Source organism: Plectropomus leopardus, chromosome 19 (assembly GCF_026936395.1).
Source record: "Plectropomus leopardus strain MGB_pleo_1.0 chromosome 19, ASM2693639v1, whole genome shotgun sequence".
In the NCBI taxonomy this organism is placed as follows: domain Eukaryota; kingdom Metazoa; phylum Chordata; class Actinopteri; order Perciformes; family Serranidae; genus Plectropomus; species Plectropomus leopardus.
Genome location: NC_142194.1, coordinates 5,520,306 through 5,545,225, shown reverse-complemented (window position 1 = coordinate 5,545,225; position 24,920 = coordinate 5,520,306). Strand labels below are relative to the sequence as shown.

Here is a 24,920-nt window from a genome sequence, read left to right as displayed (position 1 = left end):
ACTCCCTTTTATATTTGTCTTTCTCTCTTTTAATTTGTTAACTAATTGACTGACTAATTCTTTATTATTTTTAATTTAGGGTGAAATACATTGGGAGTTGTTCTCCATACTAAAAGAGCAGCTAACCACTGGGACAGCCCAATACTTCACTGGGTAGAACACATACCATTAAGGCCAAGTTCAGTGGTATATTTATGACTCTCAGACTCATGATTAAAATCCACTAATCTAACCCAAATCCATGTCAAATTAGGCAAATACAGAGCTGGAGAACCTCTTTCTTAGGTTCCCTTTGTTTGCCATATAGAGCAGGGGAACACAGGACCTGGGAGGGCACATATGTTGGAGTGGAGAGTGTAGCACTAGTTGACATGTCCCTGTTATATGCAAAATAAGTTTCGAAAACAAATGACCATGGGAACATTGAATTTAAATTCAAATTACAGTGTAAATACAACAAAACAAAATGCAACATGCATGTTGGCTAAAGAGGGTTCTGAATTTGTCAGTCACTGAATTTATTTGTTGAAGAAGAATCTAAGATGTTCAGACTTGTTTTGGCTTTTCTGCAAACCTCTGTTAACCTTATTATCTTCAGTTATGGCACAATCCATCAGCATTTGATTTAACCAACACAGCTTGTATACCGGAAACTGATGTTGTGTGTGAGTGGTTGCCGTTACATATGCCTCTCATGAGTGCTGCAAAGACGAAAGAGGAATCTTATTACTGATACGAAACTGGAACAGAGTGGTGTGTGCTTTTACTGACTTTTCAAGTGTGTGTTTTGTGTGTGTGCGTTGGTGCGTTTGTGTCTCATTATCTTGCGGACACAGTAAACTACATCTTCCCAGAAAGCTGCCAGCCCTTAATGAAGGCGAGAGCCTCGTTAGTCCAGTGCTACAGCTGGGACCCAGAGGAACTAGATTTGTTGGGTAGGAACCAAACATAGCATCCCCCTCCTCCCTGCTCCTCTCCCTCCTGTACCTCCCACCTCTCCCAAGGAAATGACATGACCGAGGCTGATTCATGCTGATGGATATGATTATTTTACCCATCTCTGTTAATTTGTTGGGATACAGCATTACTACTATATGGTTGCCATGTAGTTTTGGGAAGAAATCAACAAACCTTTTGAAGGGAGGACAACTAGCTACTACTTATTTGCGTTTAAAGTTAGCTGGATGATGCAAAGTGGATTTGTTTTGGCCTCGATAACATAGAGGAGAGAGGGGGAGACGTAGAATACAGGCTAGATTTTACATTTTGGATATTAAAAAATTCTTCCTAAAACTACAAAAATGTAGCTTTAAATCCATTACGGTTACTTTCCAGCCACTTTTCATTTAGAGACCATTGTATTTTCTTTATTTCAGAAGCTTTCAGTCGGCTTCTGATGTCACTGAAAGTACAGGTTTTGATTGGCTGTTTGGACTGGACTGCGCTTGTTGGGCATGAGCCTTTTCCTCCTCAAGCCGAGCATCATCCTGCTTCTCATGTCCGCTGTTACTTTACTTCACCTTTTGAGATCAGTTTGATGTCATCCCACAGTATTTTTGTGTGATTAATTTCCAGAGACATTGGTAAAAAGAGTTTGACTGAGTTGATACTGGAGAAGTGTGAACCGCGGGATGTTTTTAAAGGTGCTTATACCATGAAAAACAGATAATTTCAGTAGCTACAACTCAACCATGCTGACTCACAAGGAGTAAATATACTGTTTAATTGGGTAGGAAGGGTTCCTGCCTATCCTTAGAAAGTCTTAAAAGGCATTGAATTTATTGATCTAAAAATAAGGCTTTAGTTGGTATTAAAATGCATTTAATCAATATTTCCAAACTATTTAAAAATACTAAGATATGGAAAGTATTTTTGTCTGATTATGCTTTTTAAAATCTCAAAATAATTGGTAATATATATATATATATATATATATTTAATTTACTGAATGCCTCTAATATTAACGTCATACTGATTAGGATGGAGAAACCATAACACTCATATATATTTAGCACGTCTAATCAAATAACAAATGTGCACGCTTTCTTCATGGCAAACAAAAACCGATGGACCCATATTGTTTTTTTTTTTTTTTTACTGCTTTAGCAAGCAAACAAACAAACAAACAAACAAATAAATAAAACGGAATTATCTCCATCTGAATCTTGATTGGTTCATGAAAACACGTGACTCTTTGAAATGAGGAAATCCCGCCCACTACCAACCGGTGAGAAGCGCTCAGGAAGAAAACAAACAATGAAAGTCTCCCAAACTTAACAACGATTATATATTGTTAAATAACCAAACTGATGTATTAAAAACTTTCATACACGAACCCGCCGGCTGATTTATGTGTCGTCCCCTGACCGCCGAGCGGACGTGAGCCCGTCACAGTCAGTGGGAGTCGGGATACTGTCGGGGATATTTGGGGTCCTCACGATCAGCAATTCGCCCACTTCGACAGATGAAGGTATTTTGTGTGAATGTCGGAAGTTATTTTATCCCCCAAAACACTTGTCTGAGTGTGGTTTTGACACTGGTTTTGAGAAAATATAACGTCAAGTTTCACTTGCGCCCGACGTCCACAGTATATACAGTAAGGATAGCTAGCTTAATTTAACCCAAATGTTAGCAAAACAAACCTAGCAGAAGTCATTAACGCTACGTTTAAATTTACGATCGGAGTAAACACACTCCACGGTGCCTTGCATTGTAATCTGAAGTTTCGCTTTATTTAACAAAAACTGGGAAAATAACACTGTAAAATATGAATTTCGGCAGGAAAAACCTAAGAGAGCGTAGCAAGTTAGCGAGAGAGAAGGGCAGTGGCAATTAGCCGACGTCGGGCGAACGTTCGCCCGACGTCGGCTTCTGCTCGTCTTTTAGTTGGTAAGATGTGATCCAAACATGAGGGATTTAATGGTTACTTATGACAAGTAAAATTGATGTCATTAAGCAGAAGCTGCTTACACTGTTATTGTCTTTTTACCACAAAGTTGAAGTTCCTTGTTTTGTTGATAACAGCAACAAAACAGCCAAGAAAAATTGAAATTAAGAATATTACTATCTAGATGTTTAGCCGTCTTTAACCTAAGGTGACCAGATTATTTATTTCTTTATATAGTGCCACTTTTATATGTATTTTTGTCAACATTATAAACTTTTATTGTTTCTATTCTGATTTTGATATTTTTAATGTGTTTTTATACCTTTCCTATGGATGTGACATGGAGGAGGCTACCTTTAATGTCACATCACATCTCAGAGGAGTCTCTAATTGACTGCAAATAGATGCAAACTAACTGCCAAGAGACAAAAAAAACTTTAAAGACATACAAAACATCCTCAAATGTACGAAAAGCAGGAAAAAAACACATGAGGAACTCAGAGACAAGTAATTGCATAAAAATGACAAAAAAAATCAACACAAAACCACAAAAAGATAAGTATTGACTATAAAGAGATGTTAAATCCTTTGGCAAAACCTTAACAATTTCTTTGTGTGTGTATGTAAGAGAGCCTTTTGCACATCTGTGCCCAAAGGGCCATAATCTGCTCATTTATGCGGGATGTTAGTGAAAAGTGTCAGTTGCGTAACTCTCAGTCAACTGAGACATGGCAGCCCTGCAGTTAAGAAAGGGAGATTTCCAGGGACATGCCACCAAAACGGGGATTTTCCATGGGAAAAATGAAAATGTGTGATTATAATGTTTATCTTAATTGCATTTAATGACTAATTTCTAGATTCTAGATATTCCTATACCCTAAATTCATCATAACATTGGGAGAAACTTGTAAATATTTGTGTTTTCATGTTGTACTCCATCACACATAGTAAGAAGCAGATTGAGAATACAGTACTTTTGAGAAAAATAATTTTGTGAATGCTCTTTTGAGGATTTCTCAAGGGGATGATCAATGAATGTAGTTCCTCTCTGTCTGTCCTTTTATACTCTCATCTCTGAGGGGAAAAACAGTCCTCAGACTAGAGTATGTTCATCCTCCTCTCTTCTGTTGCTATCATGCCTTGTTTGAATGAGGGCTGTGCAGCTTTCTTTCCCTCACTCCTCATTTCATTTCACAATTCACATTTCACGTGTTTCTTGTCAAGTCGTGCCGAGCTCTGACATGCACTCTGAATGTCCCATTGAACTGCAGCACGGCCACAGCAATCATTAAGCTACACTGTCATCAGCAGAAGCCAAAGCTCATTCATACTGTATCTGTCTACAGTATGCTTGTATCCTTCAGTCCTTTATTCATATTTCATTTTATTTGTAGAATTAAATAGAATAAATGCCACCTTTATTAGTGTTAATCCCCTTAAGTTTCACTTTAATTAGCTTCAGTGGGAACTTTCACAAAATTACAGCTATCATTAGAATCAGAGAGAACTAAAACTTAACCTCTATTTGATTTGATGTAATTAATTAAACTGTACTTCCCATGACATGTACCTCACCAGGCCGGTGATAGTGGAGATCCCTCATTTTGGCTCGATGCGGGGCCAGGAGAGAGAGCTGATCCTGCTGCGCAGCGAGAACGGAGAAACCTGGAAGGAGCACCTGTACGATTACAAGACCGACGACCTCAATCAGCTCCTCGGAGGGATGGATGAAGGTAAAGCACATGTTCTGACTTATTTATTTGAAATGATTTGGTCAAAACTTTGTCTGAGTAAATTAGTTTAATTAATTTAATTAATAAATTAAAGATAATTACGCCTTTAATAGTGATACTAATTCAAGTCTATTGGTAGTAGTTCTACAAACTGCCATTTCTGTTGGTTTGTAAAATGATTTATAATTCTGATGTGATTTATATCGTTGTGCGTTTCTCCCTGTAGAGCTGGACAGTCCTGAGGAGCTGGAGAGGAAGAGAATCTGCCGCATCATCACCAAGGACTTCCCGCAGTACTTTGCAGTCGTGTCTCGAATCAGACAGGAGACCAATCAGATGGGACCAGAGGGCGGGACTCTGTGCAGCCGGAGCGTCCCATTGGTTCAGGCTTCCTTCCCCGAGGGGGCGTTAACCAAGAAAATCAAAGTTGGACTGCAGGTGAGTTCAGAGACATCAGTTGTTTTCTTTCATGTCTCATTCAGACAGAAAAGAGGCAGAAATTAGAGAGGATACACACATATGTACATGTGGGCACAGAAACCTACACACACATTAACGTAAATCACCGATCTCTTGTCTCTCAGGCCCAGCCGGTACCCGACGACACTGTGAAGAAAATCCTCGGTAACCGAGCGACCTTCAGTCCCATCGTTACCGTGGAGCCCAGAAGAAGGAAGTTCCACAAGCCCATCACCATGACAATCCCGGTCCCGCCGCTGTCAGGGGAGGGGCTCACCAACGGCTACAAAGGAGACACTACTCCGTGTCTCCGCCTTCTCTGTAGCATCACAGGTGTGTGTGTGTGTGTGTGTGTGTGTGTGTGGGAACGACTGCATTCATTCATCTTTGTGAGAAACAATTTGCCCATAAGGGTGAGTTTTTTGAAGAGTAAGAATATCTTGTCTTTACTGCCTTTAAAGGAATGTTTAAGGGTCAATATATGATTTAAAGGGACAGTTAAATTAAAAACCTAAAATTAAATATGTAATAAAACAGAACTAGATGGCACTTGGCTTGTGATGCCCAAAGTTCCAAAAAAATACATTTGAAAACCTCAACTGTCCCTTGAAGGGTTTAACTTGTGAAGTTTAGGATAAATTAAGTTTGCGATTAGAGTTAGACATATATGGTTATTGGCTTGAGAATACACGACGACAATTTGTTTGTCAGATACTTTGTGAAATATGATTTGTTAGACTGCATTTCAGTGCTGTAAATGTGATGTGAGATGCTTTGAGGTCTCCATATTAAATATTTCAGCACCAGTGTGGCCTCAGCTCAGTAAGCAATGACTAATTTTAGAGAGAAGATAGTTATTTTTAACTCTGTAATTTAAGTTTTTGTGGAAAAAACACAAATTATTGTATAAAGTGTAATATTTTTAAATCTGGAGGGGACCTTTAATTTAAAAATGTTTTAATGTCAAACGTATCTATGTCAAGAAACACAGAATCTTTAACATTATATTATTTGACCAAGAATATATATCTCTATAATATTTAATATAAAGCATTGACCAATTTATATTTATGGAACCACTCACAAGTTTATATTTCTAGCATTGTGTCCATTAGGTTATGCAACTTATTGTTAGACAATATTGTTCATATTTTGGTTTATTTGCTCTCTTTTCCTACTTTGTACTGCAGCTAAAGAAAGAAAATTATCTTACCTTAACTAGACAAATAGCTTTAAAAAGAAAATATGATGTTAACTTTTGTCAAGTGTGTCTCTTTCAAAATATCGCTCCGTGTTCCCTCTAAATGAGATATACTAGTATTAGAAAAATCAATCTTATTAAAGAAAAATCTTCAGGATGTCCTATGTTTCCTTTGTGTGTCTACCAGGTGGAACGTCCCCGGCGCAGTGGGAAGACATCACTGGCACGACTCCTCTCACCTTCGTCAACGACTGTGTCTCCTTCACCACTAATGTGTCTGCCAGGTGAGACACGCAGCTGTTACACTGGAGTTGTTCTGAATCTGTTATATTTCTCTCTTTGTCTGAAAAATTCATCATTTTATTTGTCGTCTGTGCAGGTTCTGGTTAGCAGACTGCCACCAGATCCCAGAGACGGTGGGTTTGGCCATGCAGCTGTACCGGGAGCTGATCTGTGTGCCCTACATGGCCAAGTTTGTGGTGTTTGCTAAGATGAATGACCCGGTGGAGTCCAGGCTGAGGTGCTTCTGTATGACGGACGATAAGGTGGATAAGACCCTGGAGCAGCAGGAGAACTTTGAGGAGGTGGCCAGGAGCAAAGACATAGAGGTACGTAATTATTTGTTGTCAATTATCTTTTCTATTCCTGCCAAAAGGTGAAGTGTAAGATTATTGGAGCAAATTAAAGGTTCTGTATGTAACATTCAGAATATCAATAAAGCAGCAAACTGCTGTTTGCCATGTAAGATTATATTGAGTAATTGTGCCCCGAGGAGAGAATAAAGTCATGCTTCCTCGGTGTGTGTGTGTTGTAATTTGAGCTTCTTTGTAGGTTTTTGTGGCGAGCCGGTTCAGCCTGCGTTTAAGTGCATGTGTGTATTTTACTGGCTAGCGCATTGTCTTGCTTTGCACTGCGTTCATACGGAGGTTACCTCTGATATCGGGATGGCGGTATTGAGGAAAAGTAATGCAGCAGCGCCTTTAGATGTCCTGCTGGTTAACGCTGTTAAATCTGTCAGCATTGTTGCCATTGTTACGCACTGTTTGTGGAGTTAATACTCTCAGCTGCCAGCTCCCTGTTTAGACGACTCATTCTTTTTACGTTTTGCATAGAGCCCCTTTAAGGACCTTAATATGTTATTACGGTAGTAATCATTTTTTAATAAATTGTGGGTTTTTTTATTATTTATGTTTCACATATTTGTTATGTTATAGTGCTTTTAAAAGTATATTTTTAATATGTTTATTGTCATTTTTTAACTCTTTATTTATGTTCTTGAGTATTGCAGTACTTTTTCTTATTTTTAGTCCTCTTAATATATTTATTGTAAGTTTAATGTCTGCACCAAAGAACAGAAGCAAATTCCTTGTGAGTGTAAACCTACAATAAATCAGATTCTGATTATTAAGGACTTTGATTTGAAACAACTTGAATGTAGTATTGAGCAAAGTCTTTGCACCCTCTGTGTGAAAGGTATTATAAAAAATCTATATTATGCAGTTATATGTGTGCAGAGCTCCTTTATCAATAACTGAAGTTTTTTTTAATTTGACTATCAGGTACATGTGAAGCAGTCTTTTATCAAATACCGTCATGTTAGTTTACTTAGTTTATTCAGTTCACGTCCACCTCATAATATTTTTATGATAAAAATATGTACTATAAAGCGGTACACTGGTTTATATCATCCAGGTGCCTTAAAATGATCAGTAACATTACTGTAAAAGAAACTGTTAGGATCATAGCCACAGTGTCTTGACAGTATTCCTAAAACAATGATAAGTTGAAAGATTTAAGTGCTTGTGCCAGTTTAAATTGCTGTTGAGAGAAACACACAGCCGTGGGAGACATCCAAACATTATCCTGAATACTTTTTCAAATGTCAGTTCTGTTGCGTGACTGTTGTTGTTACCTCTGTGATGTGCTCTCTCAGGTTCTGGAGGGCAGGCCCATATATGTGGACTGCTACGGAAACTTGGCTCCTCTGACCAAAGGTGGTCAGCAGTTAGTTCTCAACTTCTACGCCTTCAAGGAGAACCGTTTGCCCTTCTGTGTCAAGGTACTACATACAGTACATGATACACAACATATAATTCTCAGGCTGGATTGTAAAGTTGGAAGACCTATAAATCAATATGATAATAAACTGCTGAAAGTTGTTTAAGTGACACAAAAGTTGTCATAATTGAGCACAAAAGAGCGTAAGTCATAATGTTGCAGAAAAGCAGCAGCCAGGACATTTTTGTTGCGGTTCTAAGACCGTGTTAACCCACTGTTGTTTTAGCTTTTTTCTCACTTTATCTCTTCTTCTCCGCACTAAATTTCAATACAATGAACCCAGTCCACAGAGTATAACCTAGTTCCCTCTGCCACAGATAAATAACCTCATTGATCGACCCATTAACCTCCACTTCTCGATAATCACTCCTCTTGTCACGACACATTTAATGCGATGTTTGATTGACCCACTGCCGCAGCAGCTCTAACCCATACAGTTAGTGGTGTGATGAAGTCTAGAGCAGTGTATTTGGTGGAGCTGGCAGTTCAGCGTGCAGATATGCTACGAAAACATTCAAAAGTATGGCTGTACTACACATCTGTGGTGTCTGGTGGCATTTTACTTAACTAAATGCTTCCATTTACATGATGGGCATCAAATAAAGTAGAAATAAAAAAGGTACCAAATGAAGTACTCTATTGGTATCCCTATCTTTTTAAGGGTACTTGTATTGGCACAGGTATTTTTAAATGATACCCTGTACAAGTATAGACAGTAATATAAATATGAATACACTATAGGTGAGATTTTTGCAGTAGGGGAAGTAGTCATACAGTTGATTGTACAACACAAATTCCATCAGATCCTTGCAATTTTGTTCAATCATGACAACTTTGACAATTTTTAACTGATAAAGTCTGATCTCTTTTCAATGTAGAGATGTGGACAGCTTACTGATTCAATAAGTAAATAAATATGTATGGGAAGAGCATATGAAGAGCAGTCTTAATATTTCAGGAGCTAAATCTTTGATCACAGTTCACCAAATTTCCAACCACTGTTTTTTTAATATCATGCCCATCAATGTCAATAACAAGTCATCTATTGGTGTAACACTAAGGTCTTCTGTTACCTACTGTGCTGTACGAATACAAGAGTATCCCAATGCAACATACAATCCATACATGCAAAATTTCTCATGAAATACAGTGTCTATGCTGCTGTCGCAATGCAATCTCGCCATAGATGGTCAAATACCAATGCTTTCTGACGCCAAAGGCATCCTTTAGTGTCTCTATCAGACAAACTCTTCAGCGTTTGTATATGATGCACAGATGTCTCCTTGGTGAAACACGCTCTAACACATGGTTATTATTGACAAATGGTCTTGGTTAGACTTAGGCAACAAAACTATTTGTTTAGGTTTAGAAAAAAAAATCATGCTTCGCGTTATAATAAGTACATATATCACATTGGTGACATACGTGATGGACGAATGTTAAGTTAAGTAACGGTAAAACACTTCCACCCGTTGACCCATCCACCCTCCTCCCTCCTGTCCTATGCTGACTTTCTAACTCTCTGTAGTACGTCACTTCTGAAATATTGCCACAGATTGGTTTACATTGGGGTCCATTAAAAGTCTGGTTTGTGTCGTGGATACGCCAAAGGTCACCGTCAGCGTCTGTATTGCACGCGCAGGGGCACAACAATGTGTCGGTATTTGACCTCTTGGGAATGAGAATGGTCTGGCTATTGAGTGATAAAATATAGAATCGTTTAAAGGGAAATTTTTGCTATAATTATTGTGACCACTGAATATAAATTATGCACATTTGCAGATATATATGTGATGTGTAAAATGTAAAACTCAAGTGTATAGTGTACACACTGAAGTACATCAGCAGTGACTGCCCCCTTTTATAAAGGAACGAGGTACATAAAGAGGCACTGTTTTCACTCCAGGTGAGAGATCCCAGCCAGGAGCCCTGCGGTCGTCTTACGTTCCTCAAAGAGTGTAAGACCATAAAAGGCCTTCCTCAAACCGCCGTGTGCAACCTGAACATCACACTCCCTGCCGTGAAAAAGGTAAGGTAACACAAACTTGCCATTCTCTGTTGTCACCTCCATAACCATACTCATGGTTAGGGTACTCTCTGGCCCCAAGAACACTGATAGATGAAAGACAGAGAAAGACTTTGGCCAAACTGCCGCCACCGTGTCTTTTATCTGTTTAAAGCTTCTCTCTGTGTAAATCGGTTATCTATGCAGTGGATTCTTGTCATTGGCTGTTTCATTTTGTTCCTCTCTACCTTTTTGATTTGGATGACATGCTTTTGGCTGAGGCTTTTTGTGCAAAAGGCTTTTTTTTTTATTATCAGGCTGGCTTTTTGTGGCTTCATCTTCTGTTTTCGCTGCTGAGTGTTGGCGCTTTATGCTTTTTTTTTGGTGTTTGTCCAGTCTGTTTTTTTTGTTTGCTAAAGTGGCTTCTCTTCTGAGTTGGAGCTTCTGTCAATCACTCCTTTTTCACACCCTGATGTTTCTTTTCCCCCCTGCTTTCCATTATGTTACTCCCCCTGTTTCTGCAATGCATCTTGGGAACCAGGAAATGGAGTCAGATGCCGAGGATGAGGTAACCTACACCCTCCCCATCATTTGCTGTCCTCTGCGCTTAGAATCGAAAGCAGCCCTGCTTCATCATAGCATTATTTTTTCCGCTTCTACAAGGACAATACGGGCTTTCATTGTTCAAAGCAACCTTTAGCTGCTTGCATGACATATTGTAGATACGAAAAACGATTTGTTACATGTCCAATTATTATCCCTATCCACTATACAGTATGTGATACAAGTGGCTTTGGAGTATAGTTGTGCTTACATAGTCCTTAAGTTAAGAATTAACCTTTAGCAACATACCATAAAACTGATTTTTTTTGTACTTTTAAGTAGAGTTGTAGCCTTATCATGACTAACTTACACTAATTTGGCTAGCTTGGTATAGTAATATTGTAAATAGTACAATTAGTACAAAAATAGAAGATTGAAGTGCATTGAATACTCTTAAAAGAGTATTATGTAACTGGTAAATATGGGCTTTGTTTTTATGTTAACACCAACTAATGCAGACTTTTTGGTTTGCTCTAATTTGACATTTACGTGATCCAAATGTTGCTTGTTCGGCAGCAACATACAATGTAGGGTGACCGAGAACTAATAGGTTTTTGTGTTGTTTGCTATTGTTGCAGACTGAAAAGCCAGAGCGACGTCATACCTTTGCATCCCTAGCCTTACGTAAGCGCTACAGCTATCTGGCCGAGCCTGCACTGAGTGAGTTTTGACATTTTCACTAACAAACCCTTTGATGAATACCAGTTTTCGTGGATAAGTTAGTCTATTAACAATTTTAATTAACCTGTAAAATGCGTGATCGATTTGTAGATAGATGTGACATACTTAATGTAATAAATGCATATATCTCATCCTACATGACATGCACTGTCCACATGCCTGTTTACAACATGGTACATATTTTTGCATGGGTCAGTGAGTGGTTTTTGTGCTGTGCTTGCCCACGTTGTGAGTTGTACTTCTTCTGGGTTCGTTGAGTTGATTTCCACTGCTGAGTTTTAGAAATGCAGCATGAAAATTTTTCTTTGACTCACCCACGCAATGCGAAAGGCATCTGGGAGGGGGGTCAAAGTAAAATTTTCTGTATTTTCCATTTGTCCCCTCTGAGTTTAAAGCTCTTTTTGGCTTTGTGATGACGGAGCAGCTTTTTGTGGGACAAACATGCATGTTAGGAGGTCTTGAGTTTGGCTTTCTTTCAAGGTGTTCGTTTTCAGTTTTTCACTCTGCTTGTCACCAGTTCTTATTGCATGACAAAATGGGCCAAAACCTTGTGTCTTGGAAAACACATTTTGTCATATTTTGTTTGTTACATAAGAAAAGGAAAATGGAAACTACTGCAGCCCTTGGCTCTGTTGTTTCCTAAATTGTCTTTGGGGAATCTGTCATTATGTAATTTTTGGACCAAACAGATAAAAGGCACTTGCAAAAGCAGATTGAAATTAGAGCCAGAATCCATACGCTGATTTTAGAACATCTGAAGTCCAAAGAGAGAAGTTGTTTTTGTGTTATTCCTGGTGCATTTGTCTTACCATTTTTCTGTTGTCAGTTGTTATTCTACGCCATTGTCTTTTGGAAATTTACTTTGCTGCTGTGTGTGTGCTTCTTTTAGTTTATTCATTAAGTTTTTGCTGTTAGTGTTTGAGCCATGTCCCAGTCCTGAGTCACACAGGAACACAACTATTTCTTTTCATAACTCCATCTTCAATCAATACTAATACTAAAATTTCAGCACTTCATAAAACTGCTGTTTTTCCTTCCTTGATACTAGGACTGACCAACTCTTCCTCCTCTGATCTCTTCCTCTTTCACATTTTCTTTATTCCTTTCCCAATATAATTTTCTTTCACCTTTATTCCACATTATTTTTTGTTACTTTTATCCATTCCTTCTTTGTCATTGTTTCTACAAAATCATCTGAAGAAACAACAGTCGAGCGAAGCACAGCAGCAAGAACACTGCCTGCTGGTTACCCTCACAAACCTGTCTTTCCAACCAGACCTTACCCACCATGGTCGACTGCTCCTATTACCGTCCCTGGCCAAACAAGGCCAGTCGGAATGGGGGGTTCCCTCATCTCTACCGATTCACCGGCAGGCTCACCAGCTGCTTCTCCATTGAAAACTACCTGGCCCCTCGCCACCCCGTCACCTGCATGCCCTACAACTATCAAAGCCACCCTGGGAGCTCCACCACCGCCACCAACTAACGTGTCCCCAGTTAAATCAGTTAGCGACATAGCGTCCTCTTCCCCCATCAGGTCTTACAGGACTATGCCTTCACCGATTAAAACCGTTGTCCAGCTGGGTCAGTACCCTGTCCAGGGGTCTGCCAGCCTTGTGTCCTCTGGAAGCCCAGTTAAACTTGCCACAGATCCCGCATCCATCAAAAGCCTTGCTTCAGCGTACACGTCAAGGACTTCCCCACTTCACACAATACCCAATGGTTCTGTACCAGAGAGGTCACCAGCTTCAGTCACTGCTCCAGCATCACCAAAGACAACTTACAACATGTACAATTCTAATCTGCCATTCAAAACTGCCCTTGGGTCCACAGTTGTGGATGCATCCAATGTTTCTCCTGTCAAAAGCATCTCCAGCTTGTCCTCTTTGAAAACTTCTGTAGATTCAACGCTCTCATCCAGAGGAGGGAGGACATCCCTCTCGTCTCTCTCCTCGACCGGGCAGACAACCATTGCTTCCTCAGAACTGTCCATGATGAATGGATCGCTCTCGCCTGTTAAATATCCATCCTCCTCCTCCACACCTTCCTCTCCTTCTTCTCGGCATCTCACAGAGAGAAGTAGCAGCCTTCAGGAGAGGATCCAGGCCACCACCCAGGCAGCAACCTCTGGTGTTAGCGCAGCCATAAATGAAGCTATAGACTCGTATTCTGTTTCAGGCTACGGCACTCTTAGATCAATGTCCTCTTCACGTAGGTCTGCAGCAGCAAGCTCTGCTTATGGTTCTCTGAGAACTGGAGCTGCCTCCACCAGCTCTGCAGTTTCTACTAACTCGGTGACTGTACCTGTGTATTCGTTAGTCAACGTCATTCCAGAGACCCCTGTTAAACCAGGGCCAGGGTCCCTCAAAATGGCACTGCCTGATACTCCTCGTGCCTCGTCCTCATCTTCTTCTTCTTTGTCTACCTGTGTTACCTCATCAAAAATAAAGTCCCAACTGAAATCCCCTCCCTTTATCACACCGCCCATCATCCACCCAACTGGAACTTCCAATCAGGAGATACTAAAAGATGTAGCAGACATGAAAGAGGATCTGATCAGAATGACAGCTATCCTACAGACAGACACACAGACGGCAGTTAAAACTGTACAAACATCAAATACAGGCACTCCTAAAGAGACTAAGTTAGAGGATGAGGAGCCTTTTACTCTAGTGGAGAAAGTTAAAGAAGACTTAGTGAAAGTCAGTGAGATATTACAGAAAGATATCAAGAGTGAAGCTAAGGCCATTGCAGGTAGAGATAGAGCATCAGAGGATGAGTGGGAGGAATTTACCAAAGATGAGATCGAGGAGGCACAAAGAAGTGCCCTTTCAGAGTATTACCCTCTTTTTGATGAAAACACACTCCTGCTCAAGCAGCAGACCATGTCAAGCAAAGACTTAGAGCTGGCCAAAGTAGTAGATTTCTTAACGAATGACATAGGCGCTAGCTCTCTTTCCAGAATAGCTGAGTTGAAATCTAAGTACGAGGAGGAGGCAAAGAGGGAAGGGGAAGGGGAGGAGAAACAGAAACGTGTTCTTAAACCATCTATGTCGATACAAGAGCACAAACTCAAAATGCCCCCACCGGTCTCAGGCATGCTCAGGTCTCCCTCAGAGAAGGACCTAAGCAAACTTGCTGAATCCTCATATCAGGGGACGGACACTATTTTGGAGTCACCAGAGGACCTTTCCCATGAGCAGGATAAGAGTCCACTCTCAGACAGCGGGTTTGAGACCAGAAGTGAAAAGACGCCCTCTGCTCCTCAGAGTGCAGAGAGTACAGGACCAAAGCCTTTATTCACAGACTCACCCATCCCTCCCTGCGTAACTGAGACCAGAACTGAAGTGGTCCACATTAGGAGCTATGAGCAACCTGATGATCTTTGTGAGCCTTTAGTCATGGAGGAGGCTGCCTCTGCTCTTCCTCCTGTAGAGCCAGAAGCAGCTTCAACAAGCTCCATGAAAGCCATACAGATGACAATGCCAGAAGACGACTCTATGATGAATAAAAGTGTGTGTCTTAAAGAGGAAACTCATATAACCACTACTACTAGAATGGTTTATCACAAGCCACAACTGGCTGATGGCGTAGAGATGATAGAGGAAGGTATGTCAGTTAGAGATATCATGAAAGCCTTCCAGTCAGGTAGAGACCCATCTAAAGAACTAGCGGGCCTTTTTGAGCACAAAGCAAGCCAGGATTCTGTCAAAGGCGATGAGCTGACTCCTAGATTTCTTGACAGAGACATTAAATCCAAACCTAAAGTCGAAAGGATTATCGAGGTTCATATCGAAAAGGGCCACAGCACAGCAGAGCCAACTGAAGTTATTATCAGAGAAACCAAGAAACATCCTGAGCTCTATGTCTATAAAGGGGACCATGGAATTAAGGAACTTACTGATTACGATGAAGCCCAACAGGAAGAGGAAGAACTTACTGCCGAAGAATCCCTACCTTCCTTCCTAGAAACATCTCGTGTTAACACCCCAGTGTCACAGGAGGAGGACAGTCGTCCAAGTTCTGCCCAACTCATAGCAGATGATTCGTATAAAGCCCTGAAACTACTTAGCCAGCACTCCATAGAATACTGTGACGATGAGCTATCAGAAATCAGAGGAGAGTCATATAGGTTTGCTGAGAAAATGCTCCTCTCAGAGAAACTTGACACGTCATCGTTGTCTCACTCTGACACAGAGGATTCGGCCATAGCGATTGACAAGAACCGCCACCTAGTGTCTGAGGAGAGTGGTAGCCGAGGCACTGAGAGTCAACAACATGGAAGCCCCAAAAGAGAGTTTGTTTCCAAGTCATCAAAAGATGGGTCCCCTATGTCTGGTAAATATGCGCACAGGGATGAACCATCTCAGTTTGATAAGGTGACAGTGCTTCATTACTCGACAGAGCAGGGCAGCCCCAAACATGCTGTTTGGATGCGATTTACAGAGGATAAACATGACAGGAGCAGGGATAAGCTTCTTTATGAGGATAGGGTGGATCAAACTGTAAAGGAGGCTGAGGAAAAACTCAGTGAGGTATCGCAGTTCTTCCGTGACAAAACAGAGAAGCTTAATGACGAGTTGCAGTCTCCTGAGAAAAAGCCTATGAGACGAGAGCCAAAGGAACCGAGGTCCTGGCCTAGCTCAGCTTGCAGTACCCCTGAAAAAACACAGCAGAAACCTAAAACAGAGGAGATCTTCAGTAAAAGCAAACTCAGGGAGCCCTCTGTTGGTAAAATGTTTAGTAGTACCACTATGACTGAAAAGAAAAGTTCTAGCTTACCAAGCAGTCCCCAGAAAAGCAGACTCCCTCATATCAGTGAGGATAAAAGTAAACAACAAACTAAAACCAGTGAGTCAGAGCCGTCCTCTCCCTCTCATGTAAAATCAACATCCAAAGTCAGTGCTGTTAGGATGAAGTTTGAATCTGAGGCTCAGAAACAAACTCAGTCTAGTCCAACGAAAACTCCTCCTCCGGTGCAGCCAAAACCCTCAATACAGAAATTACAGGAGAGCAAACTTCCTGTTTATCAATTTTTTGCAGGAAAAACATCAAAAGTATCAGAAACATCAGAAGAAGTAAGACCAAAAAAAGATGTTGAGAAGGACGCAGATAGCAGTAAACCCACTTTAATATCACCTACATCTAAAAGCCCAAAACACACAGGAGACAAGTCTCCAAACAAAAATATCCCAGAGCCCCTGTTGCAAAGACAAATAAGTGAAACTGAGACTCACAAAGCAACTACTAAGGGGAAAGATGTCCCTTTCACTGTTACTCAGGAAATCAAAGAACGCAATAAAGATCAGAAAGTCCAGGCACCTGTTGTTAAAGATACCATTAGACTACTAGAAAAAGATAGTGATGCTATAAAGAGCCAACAAGTAACAAAAAGTCAGTCTACTTCCAAAGAAGTAACAGCTGAGGTGCTAAGAAAAGAAACTGACGAACCCCTTAACAAAAACCTTAGAAAAAAGGCAGAATCTCAAATTCCTGTAAGAATGTCTTCTACCTTAGATAATGACCTCACAAAGAAACAGACAGTAACTAAACCCTCGCAGATACCTACATTATCAAAAAGCAAAATACAGACAAGTCCTGAGACAACACAGAAAAAAACAGATCTGACTTTCGAAATTTTAGATAATGCACCCAAAGATTCCAACTCCAATAATCTTCCTAGCCCTAGAGACGCACTGGAGACGGTCATAACTCCTCCAGCTGCTGTAACAACCAAAGAGAACTTTAAGGGCATCAAAACATTACCTGTTTATGTCAGTGTCCAGGTAGGAAGGCAGGGAGAGAGGGAGGCCAAAGGTTCAGTATACACAGTCAAACAGAAATCAAACTCAGCACTCAGCCCCATAAGCCCTGATGACGACACACTAGAACAGGTCTCTTTCATAGATAGCTCAGGGAAAAGCCCCATTACACCAGAGACCCCCAGCTCTGAAGAGATCAGCTATGACCTGACGTCAAGGACCCCTGATGGTTTTATGGGATTCATGCCAGGCAAACCCAGCCCCATCATGGAGGTATCTGAAGAATCGGAAGAAGATGACCAAAGCAAAGTTGTTTTCTCTTTTAAAGAGGTCCTACCACAAAGCAAAACTAGTGTTCAAACCACCGAAGACTTTGCTAATGCTAATGAGCAAGAAATAAAAAGTAATGATAATGAGCAGGATGTAACTTTTAATTTGAATGAGGAAAAAACAGCAGACAATAGTCGGCAAGAAGTAACGACAGAGCAGGAACAGCAAGAGGTCTCAAAAGACAAAGGTATTGCATATATTGAGTTTCCTCCCCCTCCTCCTCTGGACTCGGCATCAGAAATGTCAGACCCGGAGAGGAAAGGTTCCTGTGCCTCTTCAGAGACTGAGACTGAAATGATGGAGGTTAACTTACAGGAAGAACATGACAAGCATCTGCTTACCGAGCCAATTATACGTATACAACCCCCCTCCCCGGTGTCCCCAGGGGAAGATGACAGTCAGTCAAATGATGAAGATGATGAGTCAATCTTCCAACCAATTCCTTTTAAGAAATTCACTTTCAAAGCTCCCGAGGAGGAGGAGAAGAGGAAGGAGAAGGAAAAGGAAAAAGCATCTAAAGCCAAAAAGCATGACAAAAATGGAAACAGCAAAGAACCTAATGGTGGGACCAATGGCTCCAATGGCTCCAATGGCTCTAATGGTTCTAATGGTAAAGGAGAGGACTATGAATATGAACAAAATGGAAATGACCAGTCAATAACTGACTGTTCAATAGCTACAACTGCTGAATTTTCTCATGACACAGATGCGACAGAGATAGACTCCTTAGATGGATATGAACTTCAGGATGAGGATGATGGCCTGTGCGAGCAGGCAGATTTGCGGCTGTTTGGTCTTCCAGACAGCCGAAGAGACGTTTGGGCAACAGACACATATAGGTCCACTGATCGCTCTTTTCCTCCAACAAAACTGGAAGTTATTGAAGAAGAAAAAACCCCAGAGGAATGTCAAAAGGACACTCTCAAAAATGATACACCCTCAAATGGTGATGGTGTTAGTAAGGATGAGGTTAAAAATGAGGAACAAAAGCAGTCAATTAAAGAGGGATTTTCGGACACTTACTTTAGCTATAAGTTAGAAGAGGAGTTTAATTCTCCTTTTAAGACTGTTGCCACTAAGGGGCTGGACTTTGACCCCTGGCCAAGTAAAGGTGGAGAAGAAGAAGTCGTTGACATGGGAGGGACACGGGGAAGCAATGGTGAGCCTAAGCCTTTTGGACTGGCAGTGGACGACCAGTCTCAGGCCACAACACCAGACACTACCCCGGCCCGAACACCAACGGACGATAGCACGCCGACGAGCGAGCCAAACCCATTCCCCTTCCATGAAGGGAAGATGTTTGAGATGACACGCAGTGGTGCGATTGACATGAGCAAGAGGGACATGGTGGAGGAGAGGCTCCAGTTTTTTCAGATTGGTGAGCATTACCACTTGGCGGGCAGGTACAGGGTCAGGGACTTAGAGGTGGATGCCTCCTCACAACACAGGGATCACTTTTGTACTCAGGATCCCACAGGTACCTTAACAGTTCCTCAAGTCTCCATTCAGACTACTACTGTCCAGCTAGAAATATCAAATGCATCTGGCAGTTACACCACATGCAGAGACTCAGCTTCCAACACTGAGCCTAAATTCTCCACTTTTAGAACCGGATTCAAGTTGTCATCTGATAAAAACTCTGATGCTTCAAACAGTAGCTCTAAATGTGGAAGCATCTTTGATCACTCTAGTGACATAAACTCAGGGACAACTGTAGATAGTTCTTACTCTGTAACCTCAAGCTATACAGATTATTATAATTTTGATACATCAGGCATGACAGATAACTTTTTGAATAGTAGACCATCAGGCATCACAGATTATTACTTAAATCACAGAATTCCTTCAAGAACATCTAACAATTTAGATTGGACCTCTTATTACCAAAGCACCGATTCATCCTCTGCACCTTCAGAACAGATAAGCAATCCCCAAACACTGAGCAGCAATACCAGTAGCAACATCCCTGACTCCAGCTATGTCCATTCAGACGTCACTCAGGCTGGCAGTGTTGTCTTCAACTTGTTGTCCTCTTCTGGACCCACTCAGCCGGAGGTCAGCAGGATAGAAGTATCCTTCATGCAGTTAGAGGAGAGTAGCAGAGAAGGCAGGTCTAATACTAATGTAGCAATAACAAACTCTGGAGCCAAAGAGGTCAAAGGCGAGATATGCAAGTCCAGGTTACCTGTGAGGGCACCCAGCAGCAAACTATGCAGTCAACCGATAGTGAAAGACAATGTGGAGAAATTCCTAGCCAGGAAACATGCAATGCATTTTGTCAGGGAAAGATTAGACCCCTTTGAAAATTTATTTCCTAAATCGAGAATCCCAATATTAAGAGCCATGAAAAACTCTTGTTCCCAGAGCCAGAAGCAGGTCCGAGCTAAATCTACATTTAGTGATAGAAGCATTAAAACCTCCAGGGGCAATAATCATCTAACTAGGGGCAGATCTAGTACTGAACCCAGAAACAGTTTAGTGAAAATCCCAAGTAGAGGTAGCTCAAGTGAGATGAGGAGAAAAAACACTGTAGTGGTCTCAAAAAGCATTAAAACAAAGTCCGTCAATAGTCAGGCAGCCAAACGTTTGGAGCAAACCATTCCCAAGAAGGCTGAAACAAAGTTAGAGGGGAAAACCACTGAGGACGAAGAGAGCTGCAGCCTCAGCACTACCACCAGGAACACTTCCCTGTCACAACCATCTAGAGCCTCTAGAAGTTCCTGCCCTTCACGCACCTCTACCTCCACCTCCACCAGCACCACCACATCAACACCATCTGCTAGAGATGTGAGAGCTGAGGTTGAGCAGGCCAGCAGTGAGAGGAGGAGCAGGAGGAAGAGTAGGCGGACACTTGGAGGGAAGGAGCAAGAGCAGAAGGAGGAAGGGAGTCAGGTTGATCAACCAATGACGGCTCCTGTCACAGAGACTAGTTTGTAAACTCTTTCTAAACGCTTGTTATACCTTATCTTTCGCTATGAGATGCATGTAGCTGTTGTGGGTGCTCTGTGATGTGACGTTGTAAGTGTAGCTGTCACTTCTTCTTCTTCTACTTCCTGTCATTTTTGTTTTCTGTGTCCTGTGCTGTCTGATTTAGACAAAGAGGTAAGGGCTAAGACATGGAGAAGCGATGACAGAATCTGCAATACTCGAAATTTGTCCCAAGATTAAGTATAAATAGCCACATTTTAGGTAAAGGGGTGTCTGTAAATGTGGCATATTGATCACCTCATGGCTAGTTGAAGATGTACAGCAGGTTGTAGTGATGTCTTTGGTGCACAGGAACTACAGTTTCAGTACCAGCAAACACTTCTTAGTTGTCAGTATTGTTTTTTTAAGTAAGCACACTTGAAGTGCTAAGTTAAGAGTGAGTATGCATTCCTTTCTATTACTGCAGCGGTCTTACAAGTTGCCAAACACATTTTCACTTTCGTTTCACACTACAGATCAAGTTAGCCTCGCACCTCACCACACGACACTCACTTCCACCCTCAACATGATTAAGACCCTAGATATAAAAGATTGTTTTTTGGAAATATGACCTTGTGTTTGTTTTGGTCTGCTTGCCTGGTTTGTAGAAATCTTTTGGTGGTACTCTCTGAAAACACTGCAAAAACAATTCATCAGAGCTCAACTTGACAATCAGATAAATGTCAGCTGCACATGAGTGTGTCAGTGTAGTCAGTCCGTTAAAATGTTTTAGTGCAGCTGGATTACTTTTGATTTCAAGTTGAAGCCATGAATTGCTTTTATCAGTGAGAGGGAATGTTGCCTGATGGTAGATCGTTTGTTGTTAGTGATGTGATACAAAACTCTTTAACTCTTTTCTACTAATTCTAATACTACTGATCCGACATATCGGTATGAAAATGTGATTTTTGTTTTTCCTTTTCTGGCCTCGCAGATCCTCATAGTTGTTCTTTAATAGTGCCGGTCTTAAAGCTGTAACGACAACAGTCTAATTAGATTGATATTTCATATTTACTTTGTTTACTCAGTTGACCTTGTTAGGTAAAGTTTAAAAGTTGTCTAGTAAAGATGGAATAGAAGTCTTTGCTGTTAATAGTACACTCTATGTCCCATCTAAAGAGCATAACTGCATTTCACAAAACTCAATCAATCAGTAATCAAGAGCACAGAAATAAAATATAGAAATATAAACAGTCCATAGTAAAACTGAAGTAATAGTTCAGCGTTTTGGGAAATGCATTTATTGGTCCTGGCCATAGACCTAGAAAATGATGGGCATAAGGTTACCCGTTGGTTTGTGGACTCCAGTTTTGAAGGCTAGAGTCAGGCATTTTGGTCATTACTGTCTTGATTTTTTTTTTTTGTGTGTGTGACATTAGTGATCATATTAGGACGAGAGGGTGGAGCTAATGCTAGCTGCTGGCTTGATTAGCCAGGTGCATTTACAGCCGTTGTTATGCAAATGCAAAATACAATCTTAAAACAAAATATATTCACCAAAAAAGCTGAACATTGGACTCCTTATAGGGTCTCTGTGCAGCCAAACGCCAAACAAGACTTTTTTAGGGGACAAAATGTTACAATCAACTTTAATTATTCGAAAAAATACTGAAATAGCAACAGCTACTCGTGTACTCTGTGAATCTGGTGTTACGCCATGATTATGTTACCTCATATTATTGCTGTGGTAGCTACTTGTCAAAGGGTCACTCAAAGAGTCCAAGCCCTTTATTATGTGTATCTTTAGGCATTTATAAACATAAACAAGTGAGTTATGTAAAATTTCAAACCCCTTTTTGATTTTCAAAATGTTGAAATTAGTTCAGCATTTTGAGACCAAAACTGTCTTTTTGTACCAGGCCGTAAACAGTTTAATTGTGCTGTAAAGTTGGGCATTTTAACATGTGGATCTACTTGCCTTTGACTTGCCTTTTGAGCCAGCCTCAAGTGGCCATTACAGGAACTGCAGTTTTTGGCACTTTTGCCTTGGCTTTATTTTATAGCCACAAATGTTGAATCTTGGTCCTGGCCCAAACACGTTACCCCATATAAAAACACAACTCTATTGTTATTACACTGATTTTTGTGTATTTTAAACAAGTTAAATGTGCTGTGTTAATTAGTTAGCTTTAAAGATGCTGATAGGCAGAGTTTTTTTTCCCTTTGGACAGAGCCAGGCTCGCCGTATTTCACCCCACTGCAATGAGAGTGGTATCGATCTCCTCCATCTAATTCTCAGCAGGCAGAAGTGTAGCACATTTCCCAAAATGTCAAACTATTGCTTTTAGCAAGCATCCATTATCCAAACTGAATCACTGAGGACAGTTGGGCCAGAAAAACTGTTTTTTTTTTTGCAGAGGTGAACCTGGGACAGTGAGCTAAAGTTAGTCTTTGTGTTTATTCAGTCACCAACAATATGAGGTTCAATACGAATATCACATCAGAAAATGTAAAAGAAGAGACAAAAATCATTTTAATTAGCAGGTATTCATTCATAGGTTTAAGGAGGTCTTATGATTAAACCATATTAATGTCTACGGTCTGAACCAGACAAACTTTAAGTTCACAATCCCAATCTGTTTTGTTAATCATTGATTTTATAGGAGTCCTTTGTGTATTTATTACTCAGAACATTTATTTAATTTGGGGATTGTTGTCATGATGTCACACTAATTGTTTGTTTCTTGCCCCTCCCCGCTTCCTCGACACAGGCCCTCAGAGTCCCTGTGAGAGAACAGACCTCCGCATGGCAATAGTAGCCGACCACCTCGGACTCAGCTGGACTGGTGAGTGTGCTCACAGCTCACTTTATCACACTGTACCAAATCACAATCTTTATTTACAGTAGCTTTCAGGTAGAAAACCTCTGCATCATGGACATGAAATGAAGCGGTGCTGAGCAAACACTGGTTCACATGGTTCAGGAGTCTCTGGGGTTCAGTCCGGCAGAGCTCACGGTGCGAGGCCTTCTCAGGCTCCTGTAGGAGAAAAGGCTAGGTGATAGTGAGCCGCAGAATTTGGTCGATTATATGTGTAATTTTCATTTTAAGCGTCATCACGCCTGTGAAAAGTCGCAGTTTCAGTCCTGGAGACAAAGTGCTGGTTTTGTTGCCAGTTCCCGGTTCGTCTGTGCAGGCACGTTATAGGGTTGTTCAAAAGAAGGTGAATGAGCGGAGGCGGCAGAGTAGGCTTTGACATGTTAACATGCTTAAACCGTATCTGGACAGGGACTCTGTCCCACTGTCATCTGCTAAGGACAGTAAAGCGGTCCTGTCGCTGTCCAGTGCTGAACCCATCGATCAGGCCGGGGCCGCTGTGGCGCTGTCCGGGTGCTGATCTGTTTGACACGCAGCCCGCGTCTGCAGTGTCTGATGTTGATGATGATGTCATCGGTCTGTCCAGTGCTGTTGTTCATGGACGGCCGATGAACTCCGAGTTGTCTAAACTTGACAGTTGTTTTTCCAGCGTGAGGATGTGGTCCGTTTAATTGCCTCGCATATGTCTTTTTTTCAGATGTACCGTCCCGATCCTATGCGTTGCAGCACGACATTGATGTGGGGGATTCTCCTCCCACTAAGAAACATGCATACAGGGTAACTCCAGATAAGGGTGTTAGTTTACAGAAACAAGTGCTGATAAATCTGATGGCTCTGACCGGTTTTGTACAGACTTTCGTAAAGTGAATGGGGTCACGAAAGCCGACTGTTATCCTCTTCCCTGAGTTGAGGACTTTGTTGACCATGTTGGCAGTGCTAAGTATGTCACCAAGCTGTTAAAGGGCCACTGGCAGGTGCCATTGACTCTGCAGGCGAGGGAGATTTCGGTTTTTGTGACCCCTGACTCTTTCCTCTGTATACAGTGATGCGTAACGCACCTGCGACATTTTGAATGTCTTGTAAACACTGTTCTGTTGGGTCTTTCAAGTTGTGAGGCTTATTCGGATGACTGTCGCGTATTCTGGGTCTTGGGATGAGCACATCGAGCTGTATTTGAGCGCCTGCGAGACGCCAGTCTTACTCTGAACCTGTGAACTCAGCTGTCGCGGCTCCCCTCACTGACCTGTTGAGTCCTATGGTTCATTTTCATTGGTCTGAGGGTTGCCAGCGTGCACTTGAGTGCATTAAGGTGTTAATGACCAATGCTCCTGCTCTGGCTGCCCTTAGGCATTTTGAGGTTTATGTTGGCTTCGCGAGCTCTCACACTGTTGTTTACACGGACCACAACCGTCTTATGT

General features: G+C 41.3%; 1 protein-coding gene across 26 annotated transcripts in view; it reads left to right on the top strand.

Moving 5' to 3' along the window:
* Positions 1–24,920, top strand: part of ank3b (ankyrin 3b) — a 178,268-nt gene that overhangs the window by 133,738 nt on the left and 19,610 nt on the right. For 24 of the 26 annotated variants that reach the window (XM_088069699.1, XM_088069698.1, XM_088069695.1 and 21 more), the window contains 11 exons: positions 4,466–4,620; positions 4,847–5,058; positions 5,205–5,412; positions 6,468–6,564; positions 6,660–6,888; positions 8,214–8,339; positions 10,245–10,367; positions 10,885–10,911; positions 11,525–11,606; positions 12,828–19,097; positions 23,398–23,472. In XM_088069699.1, the coding sequence (XP_087925825.1) occupies positions 4,466–4,620; positions 4,847–5,058; positions 5,205–5,412; positions 6,468–6,564; positions 6,660–6,888; positions 8,214–8,339; positions 10,245–10,367; positions 10,885–10,911; positions 11,525–11,606; positions 12,828–19,097; positions 23,398–23,472 (7,604 nt within the window). Of the gene's footprint in view, positions 1–836; positions 936–4,465; positions 4,621–4,846; positions 5,059–5,204; positions 5,413–6,467; positions 6,565–6,659; positions 6,889–8,213; positions 8,340–10,244; positions 10,368–10,884; positions 10,912–11,524; positions 11,607–12,827; positions 19,098–23,397; positions 23,473–24,920 lie in introns of all 26 variants that reach the window. The other 2 variants (XM_088069700.1, XM_088069680.1) reach the window with 2 other exon arrangements.